The 14,268-nt window shown below is 52.9% G+C and overlaps 5 protein-coding genes across 5 annotated transcripts; all 5 read right to left on the reverse strand.

Annotated features, from left to right (window-relative positions):
* Positions 1-267: 267 nt before the first annotated feature.
* On the reverse strand, positions 268-2,385 carry SMAC4_03083 (uncharacterized protein). The gene is made up of 3 exons (XM_003349447.2): positions 1,141-2,385; positions 649-1,069; positions 268-578 (listed from the first exon to the last, which is right to left on the reverse strand). The coding sequence occupies exons 1-3, from the start codon at positions 2,121-2,123 to the stop codon at positions 396-398; spliced, it is 1,587 nt and encodes a 528-aa protein (XP_003349495.1). The 5' UTR covers positions 2,124-2,385; the 3' UTR covers positions 268-395.
* Positions 2,386-3,836: 1,451 nt separating this feature from the next.
* SMAC4_06302 (uncharacterized protein) lies at positions 3,837-5,521 on the reverse strand. Its single transcript, XM_003345853.2, has 3 exons — positions 5,371-5,521; positions 4,670-5,305; positions 3,837-4,604 (listed from the first exon to the last, which is right to left on the reverse strand). The coding sequence occupies exons 1-3, from the start codon at positions 5,434-5,436 to the stop codon at positions 4,137-4,139; spliced, it is 1,170 nt and encodes a 389-aa protein (XP_003345901.1). The 5' UTR covers positions 5,437-5,521; the 3' UTR covers positions 3,837-4,136.
* Positions 5,522-5,839: 318 nt separating this feature from the next.
* Positions 5,840-8,816, reverse strand: SMAC4_06303 (uncharacterized protein). Its single transcript, XM_003345854.2, has 2 exons — positions 6,597-8,816; positions 5,840-6,514 (listed from the first exon to the last, which is right to left on the reverse strand). Exons 1-2 carry the CDS (start codon positions 8,229-8,231, stop codon positions 6,482-6,484), a joined length of 1,668 nt encoding a protein of 555 aa, XP_003345902.1. The 5' UTR covers positions 8,232-8,816; the 3' UTR covers positions 5,840-6,481.
* Positions 8,817-9,495: 679 nt separating this feature from the next.
* SMAC4_06304 (uncharacterized protein) lies at positions 9,496-11,785 on the reverse strand. Its single transcript, XM_003345855.2, has 2 exons — positions 11,531-11,785; positions 9,496-11,459 (listed from the first exon to the last, which is right to left on the reverse strand). The coding sequence occupies exons 1-2, from the start codon at positions 11,667-11,669 to the stop codon at positions 10,609-10,611; spliced, it is 990 nt and encodes a 329-aa protein (XP_003345903.1). The 5' UTR covers positions 11,670-11,785; the 3' UTR covers positions 9,496-10,608.
* Positions 11,786-12,228: 443 nt separating this feature from the next.
* Positions 12,229-13,885, reverse strand: SMAC4_06305 (uncharacterized protein; the record flags this gene model as incomplete). The annotated part of the gene is made up of 3 exons (XM_003345856.1): positions 12,229-12,892; positions 12,983-13,153; positions 13,725-13,885. 3 exons carry the CDS (start codon positions 13,883-13,885, stop codon positions 12,229-12,231), a joined length of 996 nt encoding a protein of 331 aa, XP_003345904.1.
* Positions 13,886-14,268: the final 383 nt, after the last annotated feature.

Here is a 14,268-nt window from a genome sequence, read left to right on the forward strand (position 1 = left end):
AGGTTCCCATTCGCCGATATCACGGTTCGCTTCCTCCCGCCCTCGTTTATCTTGATTGCTTATACATCCTACAGGCTAATAACCAGGGTTGTACTATCCTTTGGGAGTGGAGGCTGGACCTAGTCAATGATTGTTCGGTAACTGGTCTGGAAGTTCACGTGGAGTTGAATCCCAAGAATTACGTTACCAAGGTACGGCAACTGTTGTACCTGGGAAAAGATCCCGGTAACTGGAACGTTGCTAGTGTTCTTGTACTTGCTTCTAGATGTTACCAGACGCGTACTGTCAGGACAGGTAGGTGTAAGAACTGGAAGCGAGGCTGTTGGGCCGAGAGAGGGAAGGAAACAAACCATGATCAACACCAACCAAACGATTGACTCACTGTCAATCCGAAATCACGCCCTACGCACAAAAACCTCCAACCCACTCTGCACCACAAAGAACGACGCATTAGCCTTCAAGTCCCTCCCAGGATGCGCCAGCTCAAACCTATAATCCCTCAACAGTCTCGGCACAACCTTATTGATCTCCAACAACGCCAAGTTCCTTCCAATGCAAAGATGACTTCCGCCACCGAACTGTGTTTTGTTATCATGGTTAGCCTCTTTCTCCTCGTTAGGTAAGCTTCATCGAACGGGGTGTACTCACCTGAAACATATACCTCTCCATCCTCCTCGCCTCTTCTTCGTTCTCCAGCCACCTCTCGGGCCTCCACTCATCCGCATCCTGCCCAAACGTCGTCTTATCACGATGCAACACCCATCCGTTGGCAGCAATGCTCGTGCCTCCGGGGAAGAAATGACCATCCAGCTCTGCGCCTTCTGGTGGTACAAGCCTTGTGATGTTCAGTCCGACAGCGGGACGGACGCGCATGGCTTCTTTGAGACAGGCTTGCAGGTAAGACAAGTTCTGGGCTTGGTTCCAGGTAAGGTTACCCGTGGCGGGGATGATACCCGAAGAAACGGCGGTCTGAACCTCGGAAAGGATAGATCGGTAGGTGGAGGGCGATGAGAGGACGTGGTAGAAGAAGGATTGCATTGTTGAGGCGGTGGAGTCGGAGCCGGCGAAGCTGTTGGTTGGTGAAAAGGGTTTAGTTACCGCAGAGGAAAGAAACAAAAGGGGGATAAACGAAAAGCATACATAGCACCATGCGCAACAGCAAAAACATCCCCCACGCCAAACTTTTCCGGGGTTTTCAGGTGCCCCAGTATCAAACTAGCCATCAAGTCCTGCCTCCCATCACAATCACCACTTCCACTCTTTAAAACCGCCGTGTCTTTGTTGAAAGGCTGTCTCCTCCCCATCTCCTCGAGCGCCATCCTTGTGATCAGCGCATTCTTGGTGCTCAACCACGGAACGAACTGCCACAGCGGATTCCTTCTCAACAAGTAATCCACTTCGGGGACCTGCCCCACAATCCCGTTATACGTCTGGGACTTGTCGATCGTCTTGATCGCGTTATCCACGTCCCGACCCTGTTCGAGAAACCCAAAGCTTCGGCTGAAGGCTACTTCGCCAAGCACGTCAAAGGCAAAGTAGTGGAGGTAATCCCCCAAATCAAACACCCCATTCTTGTGAAGGGAAATATGTTCGTCGATCTTGCGCGCCAGCAGCTCGATGGTGTCGTCGATAAAGGGACTCAGCTGTTGCATGGCCGCCATGCTGTAAGGCACGTTGGCGACTCTCTTTTTGGTAGCGTGGACATCTTCGCGCGTCTCGGTGAAGATGTCAGGGTTTTCAGGCGGCGGGAAGACGCCGTAAAAGGACGTCTTGAAGAAACGCTTGCCGGCGCTTAGCAGTGTTCTGGCTGCTTCGGGCGATGCTACCGAGACCTCGTTTGGGGCGATCCGCACGACGGGGCCGTACTTGCGATGAAGGGCGATGTGATCGAGGTGGGTTCGGCCGCGGGCTGTGGAGAGGACTTTCCAAAGGCGTGAACAGGAGGCAAGGCACGGGCCGGGGTATTTGCGAAGTGGTGAGGCGTAGCGGTTGTAGGCGGCGCGGATGATGATGGTGGATAGGAGGATGTAGAGCCAGTAACTGGCGAGCAGAGTGGTGGTTGTGCTGATGAGGGCTCGTGTCGGGGACACTTTGCCGTCTTTGACTTCTAGTACGACACCCATGGTGAGTGAGGATGTTATCCTGGACCACCGATAGGGAAAGATCTTTGTCGACAAAAGGAGCTTCTGGACGGGCTGTCTCAATCTTTGTTGTCTCACTTGGATCCCAGGCTTTCAGTTCTGATGTCACCTAGTAAGGCTGTGGTAGTAGTGGTAGTAGTAGTAGTAGTAGTAGTAGTAGTAGTAGTAGTAGTAGTAGTAGTAGTAGTAGTAGTAGTAGTAGTAGTAGTAGTAGTAGTAGTAGTAGTAGTAGTAGTAGTAGTAGTAGTAGTAGTAGTAGTAGTAGTAGTAGTAGTAGTAGTAGTAGTAGTAGTATAACAACTGTTGAAGTTGACTTGCTTACTGCTCCTGGCTCTGGGAGCTTATATCACAGGGAAACAGGTAGGAGGTGACATGACTGGTTGCACGGGAAGAGGTAGGGTGAGATCATGTATTACCGCTATCCGGGTATCTAGAAAGGCTTCATATGGTTATATGGGAGAGCCGGCTGGTAGCCATCTCTTCTCCTCTTAGAACCCTACAATATCGTGATAAACATCTGCCGAACGTCAAGAGGAGATGGTTGTGAGGCTTATGCCAAGGGCGGGTGGTTTAGACGAACCATTAGACGAACACAGCGCCCCGAACCGAAGCTTTGTCACACCTGTCATCGGTAACCGTTGGTTGAAATGTCTTGATATCATTTGAGGTTAGTCGATTAGCCCCGAGGAGGGAGGAGGGAAGGCGGGGAGTTGGGGTAGTTCTATCAGACGACAACAAAAGCATCTCGGCAGTAAAAGTAGACAGCGATCGTTATCTCGGGGACACAGCGAGTGTCGTCTGACAAAGCCTCTCCGTCTTCTCCGCAAGAAGCTTACGAGAACATGACAATTGACGTTTCAACGGTTGTCTTGTGTCAGTGGTTTCTCGGCAGTTGATCTGGGAGCCTAGTTTTTAACAACAAAAACAGGCTGAAGTAGGAAAAGAGACCAGTGAAAATGCACACCGTATGTGAAGAGAGAGTGAGGAGAACAGAACTGAAGGAGAAAGGAAGGAGTGCCTGTCCAATGGCCAGTCGAAGGAGACGAGAATAAGGAAAAGTGACAAGTGGAAAGTGGGGCAAGGAACCATTGCCGGCCGGAAATAATGCTAGACTGGAGACAGTTTATGCAGCACAGTGCCGCAGAGTCGCGCTGACGGTTCTAGGCAGGCGCCACTGTAAATCCGGGGGTGGGGAATTGACTTATCCTTTTGCGGCATAGGCCAAACTTAAATTCTTACTGTGTAACTCGTCGAACTTCTCTCCAAGCAGCTGGTCAGTTGATGCTTTCGAATCACCAAGTCATGCTGACCGAGCGATACTTCAGCTACCTGATGAATGTCCATCTCTGTGATCGGGTATTGTTACCGAGCTGGATAGTATTACTCCACAATGTGCGTCGGAATCCGGAAGAGCTGTGATGTTGGCTGGCACCGTTCGTCGGTTGTCGACAGTCATCCGATCAAGACTGCCACTGCGCAAGGGAAATCATTTTCCATCGGATGTTCTTTTAACATGTTGCCAACTCATTACTGCCCCAGACCCCCTATAAAGACCGTACCAAGAGGGCCAAAGACATTGGATGTTATGGTCCAGTCCTGCTCATCGACAGAACAAGCGCCATGAACACCGCTATCGAAATGTCAACGTCAGCCACATCAGCTCATATACCATCTGCTCTGATACGAACAACAATAAGGATATCTTCTTCTTCAACTAGCCTCCTAGTACATAGAACTAGTAGATACTACTCCCAACTTCCAACTTTCCACAGAGTGTCTTGTACAACAACTCCAACGTGTAAACCCGAACGTGTGTTTTATGTTTTACCATGGACGCCAAAACGCCAAGCAAATGCCAAGTACAACCGACGATTGATTCTTCTCCTTCACTTGCAGCATGTCGCTTTTCAATCAATCAATCAATCAATCAATCCAGTTCCAACCAGTCCAACCAGTCCTTCCAGTCCAATCAGTCAGTCAAGTCCCTTCAGATAATTAAACCTCAACAGCCTTCTTCGCAGCAGCCTTCTGCTTCCTCAACGTCGCTTTCCTGGTAGCAATCTCCTTGTCGAGCTTGTCGTCGTTGCTCTCGGGCAGAGCAGCGGCGGCCTTGGCCTTCTTGGCCTTCTTCGTCGGCCTGCTCTCGTCCTTGGCACCCTCCTCGGCCTTGTCCTCGGTCTCGTCGTCGGCAGCCTTGCGCTTCTTGCCAATGTTGGCCTTCTCGGGCTGCTCGGCGCCGTCGGCGATGACCTTGCTGTCGTCGAGCCAGAGCTCGTCGGTCTGGTAGATGGGGAGGGCCGCGGTCTCGGGACCCTTGAGGTAGAAACTCCTGACGTTGGACCACTTGTGGGGGACGAAGCGCTCGACGAGCTCGTTGATGACCTTCTCGACGTTGGCGGCGAGCTTCTCGGCGTCCCAGCTGGCATAGCCGACCTTGATGGCAGTGTTGGTAGAGGGGCTCAGCTAGAAAAATGTCGGTGTTAGTTTCATATGCAAAATGCACCTTGATGGATACTTAGTAAACATACCGAAACGAGCGCAGAACCAATGGCCTTGCGGATCTCAGCCACAATCTCTGGTGTAGGTCTAGCGTTGACGTTCTCGACGGGGTTGCGCTTGGGCTTGATACCCTTGGGCTGGGGTACCCTCTTGCCGTCAACCTTCTCTCTCTGCTTCATGAACACAACAGGAACGGGGCGCTTGGCGGTGCTCTTAAAGAAGGTCTTGCCAAGGTGCTTGGGGAGACGGTTGACAATTCTGTCGTCGGCAAGGAAGATGTCATGGTCGTTGAACAGCTGGCGCTGGGCCTCGTATGTCTTGAATTTGGCCTTGAGGTGGCTGACGTCGATGACGCGGGTGATGCGGTTGCGCAGCTCCTCCGGGAACTCCTCGGAGGCGACAACGTTCTTGTAGTGGCGCTGGGGGTCGGCGACGATGATGCAGATGGTAGACTCGTTATCGGCGTTCAAGGGGTTGGGAAGGACGATCTTGGAGGGTTGCAGACGGTTGGTGTCGGCGATGTGCTTCTTGGTGGTGAGAGTAAGCCAGATAGGGGTCTCGGCGACGGTCGACTCCTCATCGGCGAGAAGGTTCTTGGAAACGGCAGTAGAGGCGGCGGTGGCCTTCTTGATGTGGGCGAGGAGGGCCTTGGAGGCCTTGGAGATCTGTTGATTTGGAGGGTTAGCAAGTCGGGGTGAAAGCCAATTGCATTGGTGAAAAGATGACAAACCTGGTTAACGTCAACGGGAGAGACGACGGCGTCAGACGCCTTGACAATGGATGTGGACTTGGACATCTTCGCTGGCTGGGAGAGAAGATACAGTGGGGTGGGGTTGATGTGAGTTGAGACGGATCGCGATACAAGTCCCAGGTGTTTTTTCTCCCAGAGCGACAGAAGGCAACCCTCTGGAAATTTTGGGAGGTCGGTGCACTGACGCTTATTTTTTCCTGTTATAAGCTTATCGATAAGTAATCCCGGTAGCCGATAAGAGACGATAAGGCGCCGTCAGGGGCTAAATATGGAAAGTGGGTTCGCGGAATGTGGGGCACATGGTTGCCTGTGATTGTCTGGGCCTTGCGCTATGGCGGCAGACTGCAGCTGCTCTTCCACGCTGTTGGATCCGGAGCTTCGTTTTCTTTATCATCATCACATGCATCCCGTCGGTGTCTTCTTCAAACAGCACCAGCAGCAGACTGACTAGGTAACCAACTTTCATTTGGTTTGTAGATGCCTTTCCATCTACATTGCTACCACATACGCCAGGCCAGATACCTCGGGCAGTTGATCCTCCTCACTTCATCATTTGTTGCTCGAATTTCCAAGCCGTGGTATAACCTCTCGCTTTTACAGATGCTCCTACATGACGTCCCTCAAAATAGCTATCACTCCTCGACAGCACCTGGTGACCTCCACAGCAGGTCTCGACTCGAACATCTTCGTCCTCTTTCCTCCTCCTTCTCTTGGGGCCAAGGGGCAAAACCTACAACACAGACGCTGACACCTGATAAACATGTATATAAAATCGAACAAAAACGCCGCCCTGCGCTATGCGGCCCCCCCGAAGCATGCAAATACAGAGTTTTGGGAGACAGAATGTGCTCCTCATGACGTGTTAACATGGACAGTGAAAGGGGGCTTATGTCGACTTTTCTTCTTTGGCAGAAAACACAAACAGACATTCTCCGTGGCAGACGCCTTGACAACCAATAGCGAGACTAGGAGAATGTTACAATAGGGTATGGGTAGTGAGGGTAATGGTAGGGTGTTGGGGATGGGGTGGGTGTATGGTGTGTGCTGATGGGGGGATGTGATGTTGATAGGGCTGAGTGTGGTGATACAATCAGGGAGTGCGAGGCTTCTTCCAATAGTATTGCTGTTACAGGTGGACACGACATGTTAACCCGATTGATCTTGCATAGCAAACGGTAAGGCGGTAGAGAAGGAAAACGGCTTACCTTGTGCTGCTTGCGGCAGGCCCTTAAGCTAGGCTTCCGCAAGCCGTCCGTCACAGCCAGGCGACGATGCTCATCCGTGTCGAATTCGGGCACATAATAATATTCACTTTCGAGCGGCTTACCAGCAGCATCCTTGCCTTGGCGTTCGATAATGCCAATGCAAGCACTTGCCTCAATAAGCCTGCGCAATTCGTCCTTGGTCACCTGTCTCCGATCATCCGCAGGAAGGTTGTTCATAATAGACGACAACGGGGTGGACGACAATCTGGAGAAAGCGAGTTGGTTGATGACGTGGTTGGAAATGGTTGCTGTCAGTTCCTCGCTGAGGTTGCTGACGGGCGACGGAGAGCGAGGGACCAGGGCAGGAGAAGCCTGCCTAGCGGCACCTGCTGCATTCCCGCTTGACGATTTCAGAGGCTTCGGGGTGACACTACCAGCCCGCTCCTCCTCTGAGTTGTCACTGTAGTCGCGGTCGGGAGTACGGGCTCTTGGGGGTGAGGTGGCCGTGGTGAAAGATTCGAGACGGCTCGACAGGTTGTCGCCGCAGGGACCGAACGAGGGTATGATGGGATCATTCTCCTCATCCGGATCTTGTTCGGCGTAATCCTCATCTGATCTCGGATCACTCAGGTCACTCGAGATGGAAAAGCTTTGGTCGGCGCTGGTGATGAAGGTAGCATCCTCCCTGCCAGTATCTGTCAGCTTGGGCAACTCTTGCTCGTCCTCCTCTTCGCCCTCCTCTTCATCTTCATAGATTTCAACGGCGGCACCGTCATCATCGTTGTTGGACAGCAAGTCGTCGAGGTCAGCCTTTGAAGTCGATCCGTTGGCGGGCGTGGGCGACTCGGGGCTGCGGATATGCCTCGGTCGTCGAATGGGACTGCCCTCGTCCGAGTCGGAGCCTGGTCGCCGGCCACGTCGCATTGGCCTTGGTGTCTCATCCCACGATGAATCGCTCAAAGGGGCTGACGAATCCCGATCCTTCTCCCGCGGTGGCCACTGTACGAGGACCCTGGTGTCGTGGACATCGATCATGATCTCCGCACCCTCAGTTTCCGAAGTGAAGGAATCGCCCTTTGCCAACTCCCATGTCTGCCCTTGACAATGCAGCTTTAACCCGTTCCAACCCGTGCACGTAATCTCGACCTTGTTGGGCTCAAGCGCTTCGGTGGCGGGGATATATCGAGCGTGAACATGAACTCGGCTGACCAGTCTGTTCGATGAGAGTTGATAGTGAGACGAATTGCTGGACCTGCCCATGAGAAGAGTCTCTCCATTCTCATTCAAAACTACGGCGCGTACGTCGGAAAGGGGGGCGCGTTCCGACACGGTCGACAGCGTCCTTTGAAGGCCGGGACGGGGGACCATATATGGGGCGGCATATCCATAGTTAAATCCGGCGCGTGGAGGGCTTGACGAAAGGATGCCAGTACTAGAGGTCGGGATGGGCGTTGGGTATTTCAGAAAGGCATTGGACGTGGCCTGCCGCTTCGAGGGCCGAGGCAGACCTGGGGATGAGGACAAAGGCTCAAATGGCGGCAGCAGTGACGGGGCAGGGCGCTTGATGCCTGCTACCGAGGGCAGGGTTGGCTCCAGCCCGCTGGTGAACTTTGTTGCCGATGGCGATGAATCCATGTTGTGGTGATCCTGTCAGGTACTGATCATGACAATTGGCGGGACAGGATGAGCAATTGAACTCTAGGAGAGGGTGGTGGGAGCTTGGATGGGGATCTTGATGTGTGGCCCAGTATCTGAGGTGAGGTGAGGTCCAGATTGGAGAGGCGCTTCCAAGGTCGCGTTCTCCACGTCCAGATCGCGTCCGATGTGCGGTCTTTTCCCCCTCCGCTACAGCTGCCGTCCACTGCCGTCCAGCTGCCTACTTCCTGGCTTGGATTGGGCCACTAAGTCTCCTATCTCCGCGGTCTGTTTACCTGCAACAAGGGGAACAAGAAACGGGGTTGAAATAAAAAAGGAAGACAAAGCCAACTTAAGGGACGGGAATCGTCAAGGAACAAGCCAAAAGACGGGGTTCTGCGAATCAAGACAACGCTTTGCAAATCTGGCCTGTGGACTTCAGTTATGACCAGACAAGCGAAGCCAGGGCAGAGGAAATACTGTAGCCAAGGGAGGGTGGGGATGAGCAAAGTATTTAAAAAGGCGATATGCACCATCTGGATTTCGCGAAAGGCCGCGCCCGTGCCTGTGGGACCCATTCACCAAAAAAAGGAGCATGGGTGAGCGTGCCTAGCTTTTTTTGTCCGGACGACACCAACACAAGTTCCTTCCTGTTCGGTTTTGAGACGCGATCCATTGAGACGTGCCTGTGGTTCCATCCGTTGAAAACGCTGGCAGCAGCCTGTAAGCGGGCGTGCCAGTGCCTGTCGTGTCTGCCGTGTCAGACTGAACAGTGTTTGGATCGCGCTTTTGGCGTTGACTGGCACCCAGCGTGGGACATCTGAACCGCGCAGCAGGCATTTTGGGGGTCTGTCTGGCCTGGCAGCGGCTGTACAGCACTGTCATGCCACTGCTGGGCAGTCGATCAGTGGGAAGATACAGGGGAAGCACAGGCGAGCCGGGTTACGGAGGTCTAACGCCGGCCCATCGGGGGGTCGGGGAACATCTGCCCGCATACTCGGCACATTTTCCTTGCTCTCGGATACATCAACCTCCACTCGTTCCTCCTCGTTTGTCCAATATTGACCATTGTTTTCTTTCCTTGATATTCGCCGTTGTCGCGGTGAACATTCATCATCCATGGGGCGGAAAATCAAGGCCAATGGGCACTTGTTAGTCCACCCTTTCATGGATTTAAACAGTGGTAGATCGATCACTGAGAGTTCGTCCATTTGCCTATGACGTCTTTCCCTACTTCAACATTCAAATGTCCACGAAAGTTTCCCACGAACATGCTCGATTGTTTACTTTACGATTGCTCTCTCGGCAGTCGTATTCATCAAATTCGCGACCGATGGCGTTTTCACGAGCACCATCCGATTGAACAAGCTCGGATTGTGCAGAGCCTTCCTTGGCTTTTCACTTTCTGATAATGCAATGGCACCCAAACCCAATCTCTCCAATATTCGCATATCAGCTTGTTTCCTTCTCCCACGAACAATACATAAACGGGATAATGCGGAGGACTCCGTCTCCAAACAATAACTCACCAATCACCAACCACCTCTTACTTAAGGTCCGAGTCTGGCGCGTTCACACCGCGACGAAACGTGCAATGCTGAACTCCACCTCCGTCGTACCCGGTCAGCAGGTACCCCTCGATCCTCTTCGGTTATCGACCAAAGGGTTCCAGCCTTTTTTTGACATTGTCAGACGATGGATGGAATGGATGACCGCTTGGACAGACAGCAGCCTCCTTTTATCCATTCTATCATCTTGAATACACGAGCTCTTTTCACTTAAGTGCATTAAGACATCTGCCCTATTTCGTTGTATATAGTAGCGACTTCACCCTCTTTGCGAACTATTTCCCCTCACACAGAGGTATTGTCCTAGCCGAGACGCAAACCACAGCGCTCCTGATTCAAATCATGACTACTCGTATGTCGGCAATCTTCACCAAAGCCGTCTCGCTCAAATCTTCAGGAACGCATGCCATGGATTGTCTCAAGCGTTCTGTACCTTGCATTAGAATTGAAACCTACCAGACATGCTCTAGCCGGCACGGGATATTCTCTTCGTCATAGTCAGGGCGGATATCGATCCCTTACTTCGTAGCGATGCAAGCACTTAAACTGATGAAGAACAGCCGAGGTTCGCAGTTGCCATGGTGAACAGCGGTAGACCAATTTATAAGCTCCCAAGGCCAATACAATCCTACGCCCCCTTGCCATTATCATTATCCAATATTCATGACTCCAAACCCTGAAAGATGACCAAACTGTCCTGTAGCCAAACCCAAAGAAACTCCTAACAGAGACTGTTGTTAAATATAGGGGGTAGCCAGTCACCCCTCCAAGTCCCAGATGTAATATTCAACCAAAACAGTCCACCGCCATCAGAGGTCACCGCGCAGGAACGGCCTCGGGGCGCTCTTCTTGGCCTTCTTCAACGGCCCAAAGAACTCGGCAAACGTGTCGTTCAGCAACTGATCCGTAAGCTGCATATGATCGCCCGGCGTGGTGCGGAAGTGCAAGCCGCCCTTCTTGTCCAACTCGCGCAAGCCAATCCAGTCTTCCGAGTACATCCTCCTCGCGCGAAGGGGCGTAACCTCAGTGCCATTGACCTCGTCAAACCATGCCGTCTCCTTGGGCACCACCGTCGTATCGTCCTCGAACATGTACAGCACCAGGTTTTCCAAATTGGCCAAGTTCTCCTTGTACGTCTGGTTCTTGAACTTCCGCTCGTTGTTGATATCCGCCAAAAAGTTGGAGTGCTCCAGATATTGCTCGTACTCGTCCGGGTTGCGGTAGTATTGTGCTGGAACAAGCCGGCTCTGCACGAACTGCGACCAGGCGTTGCCTTTCAGAATAGCCATAGCGCCGCGGCAGACCCAGTCCGACCAGGGGCAGTCGCGGAAGGCGCTGATGCCGTTGTGTTGGGAGCCGAAGGTGACGAGGTTGCGCACGGGCGGGTTGTTGCACCGTTCGATGTAGCCGCGCAGGAACTGCCCTCCTTGGCTGAAGCCGAGGGCGTCGATGGCGGGCGCGGTCGAGAGAATCGGATGCGCGGCGATGTCGGCGCAGGCTTTGGCCACTTGTTCGGTCACGTTGCCTAGGAAGGTGGCGGAGCGGTCGCGGGACCCGTCATCGTCCATGCGGATAAAGTAGACGAGCGTGCCGGGGTTGATGGCGTCGGCGAGGTCGCCGACTTCGCGGAGGCCGGGGGCGGAGTAGCTGTCTCCTAGGCCTGCAAAGTAAAATGGTTAGATGCGAACGGTTGTTGGAACCAAGGCGTGTAAGTGTATCGATCGTACTTACCATGCCAGATGACCAGCGGCAGTGGTGTGTCGTCGATGTCGTCGTCGCTGCTGAGCGGCTTCTGTACGGGACTGGCCAGCGCGGCCGCGATAAGCGAGCCGCTGGTAAACAACAGCTTCAGCTGCTTGGAGATTGCCATTGTCGGTCTCGACAGTCTCAACGGCGGTCTATTGTTTTTGAAGTAAATTTGACACGAGTGACGAAACGTCCAGCAGATATGATAAAGAAGACCGCGTTAAGAAGCAGTTGATGTTCAGGCAGCTTGTTCGTCGTGGCGATGCGCCAGCACCGAAGCCACCACCGCTTGCAGCTTATCAGTTGCCGGATGCGCCGGCAGGCAGTTTAGCAGCGCAAGATTCGGCTAACAGTGGAGAGCTTTACGTTCTGAAGCTTCCCATTGGTCAGAACTATCTAGGATACCTCGCTGGCCTGCACGACATCGATGGGGCATGTCCCAACTTGGCTTCACTTCTCCAACAATCCAACTTTCTCCCCATCTTTCTCCATCTCCGCTGTGCTTTTCTTTTCTCACATCAAACTGTTCACTCAAGTTTGGAAATACTCATAATTTGGTCATGTCGTTTCCTATCGAGTCATCATCCCCTTTGGTCAAACTCGCGCTGTGTCTCCCCTCTCCTCCGAGCTCCCCTAATCCGTCATGATCACCACTAACGCCAGTCCAGTGATGGCCGTTGCACTCAATCCAGTCGCTCTTCCATCATTGCCTTGGAAACGCTGCAGTTTTGAGACAGGGAGAGGGTGATCTCCAACAGTGACTTCTCCTTTTCATGGATCGTATTATCGTTTAGAGGAAAGACTTCGTGGTTTGCATGACCGCCATTTTCTTTCCAACGGCCCACGATACTCAACCCGAACCCTTCTCTCTTCTCGGTGCTATTCAATATCCTCACATCCGCAGGCTGTTGTTCCACATCAACCACTTCCATCACCTCCACAGCATTGCCACCAGTACTCCTGCGGACGCTCCCAAGCACAATGTCCCTCTCACTCTCCGTCTCTGTCGGTATTTGCCGACTCCACGGGCCTCTTCTCCGGCCAGTCCCACCTCCTTGCTGTCCAGGCCATCTAGGTCGATGCGTCCCGGACCTGGGAACGTTCCGCTTCGCTCCAGCACCACCGCCATCACCGGCACAGCCATCGTTACTACCGCCAGGGGCACTGTCCAATCTGGGGAATGCCCTAATAAGCAACTGGCGCATAGCTGGCAAACAGGCGCAAATTACGGCGACGTGGTATTCCACGGCGGACCAAAGAATTATGGGATAGAAGCCCTGGGTTGCGTTGGCAGAGAGCTTGGAGGGGAGGAGAAAAGTAAGACGGATTATGGAGATCACTATGTCGCTGGGAGGATATTAGCAACCAACCCGGGTAAAAGGGTGAAGAAACCATGAGATGGTCCTAGGAGACCAGAGAGGAAGAGAAGAAACTTACAAAACTCCTACACACAACATCAACCCCACGGCCATCTTCTTCTTAAAATCCATGTTCAGTTTTTGGAGCTGCCATAGCGGGATGGCCATGATCCAGAAGTCGAGGGCGATGGTGATGGCCGCGGGCGTCCATGCGTACATATTGACCGTCTCGCCGGTTCTCGTTTGCTCGCTTTTCAGTGTTAGCACAATTAGTATCTTTTCCTTTTCCTTTTCCGCTTTTTTTTCCTTCGTTAACTCCCTTTTTACAGGTCCATTCCCTGCTCACATATCCATCCCATAACCAGCAGCATCTCACCAACCTGTACATGCCACCATCACCCCCTCTCTCAACACCAAAAAAAGAAGGCAAAGAAAAGTATTATTCACCACTTCTCTTGATGCTCCCCATCCCATCCTCCCAAGCATACGCGGCATAACAATAATTGCCTATAGGCAAAAGAAGAAACACCCCAAAAAAGCACACCACTCCGACCGTGCACCACAGCAACCACCTCGTCCACTTGGACGACGCCCCAAAGATGCGCAGGTACATGAACAGAAACGACATCTTCACGTACGCGATGGTGGCCTCATAGTACTGAAGGAAGTAAGCAAAAAACACCCGGTAAAACTCGGTCATCTGCGGCGGCGTCAGCGTCCACCAATCCCTCCCCACACCGGCGCGAACTAGCATGCGAGCTATCAGAACGGTGTAGGAGATTCCGAGCGGGATACACAAAAAAGTGGCCCAGTCGTCTTACCCCAACCGGCCGGAGGGGTGGGTGAGAAGGCGGAAGGCGAGGCGGACTATGACGAAAAGGGGGGGTGTGATGCCGAAGGTGATGGTTAGGGCGACTAATCCGGAGGAGCGGTTGCGGGGAGTGTCGTGGCAGAGAGTGGCGGTGGTGTTGAGGGCTTTCATTAAGGGTCTGGGGAGGCAGGATCTTGGAAAGCAAGAAGTGACATTGGGGCGGTGGGAAGGATCTGGGGAGCAGAAGCAGGTGAGGATTGGGGAGGAGAGCTCGGCGGGGTCGAAGACTGGGATTGTTAAGGAGGATGATTCGGATGAGGGGGAAACAAAGCGGGGAGAGATGGCGCTGCATGAACGGAGTAGCTCTGTTAGGCAGTTGTGCTGGAAGGAGGAGGGCGTGTTAGATTGGTCTGTCACTCTTCTTGAAAGTAGTTGTGTGTGTGAGAGTCAGGGAACGGACTGATTCCCAAACCATAAATCCTAAAACTTACCGCACAACTAGGATACAATCCATGGATAGGCGATATACCCGCCGTATCGTTGGTACTGATATT

The sequence above is a fragment of the Sordaria macrospora genome, chromosome 3 (assembly GCF_033870435.1).
Source record: "Sordaria macrospora chromosome 3, complete sequence".
In the NCBI taxonomy this organism is placed as follows: Eukaryota; Fungi; Ascomycota; class Sordariomycetes; order Sordariales; family Sordariaceae; genus Sordaria; species Sordaria macrospora.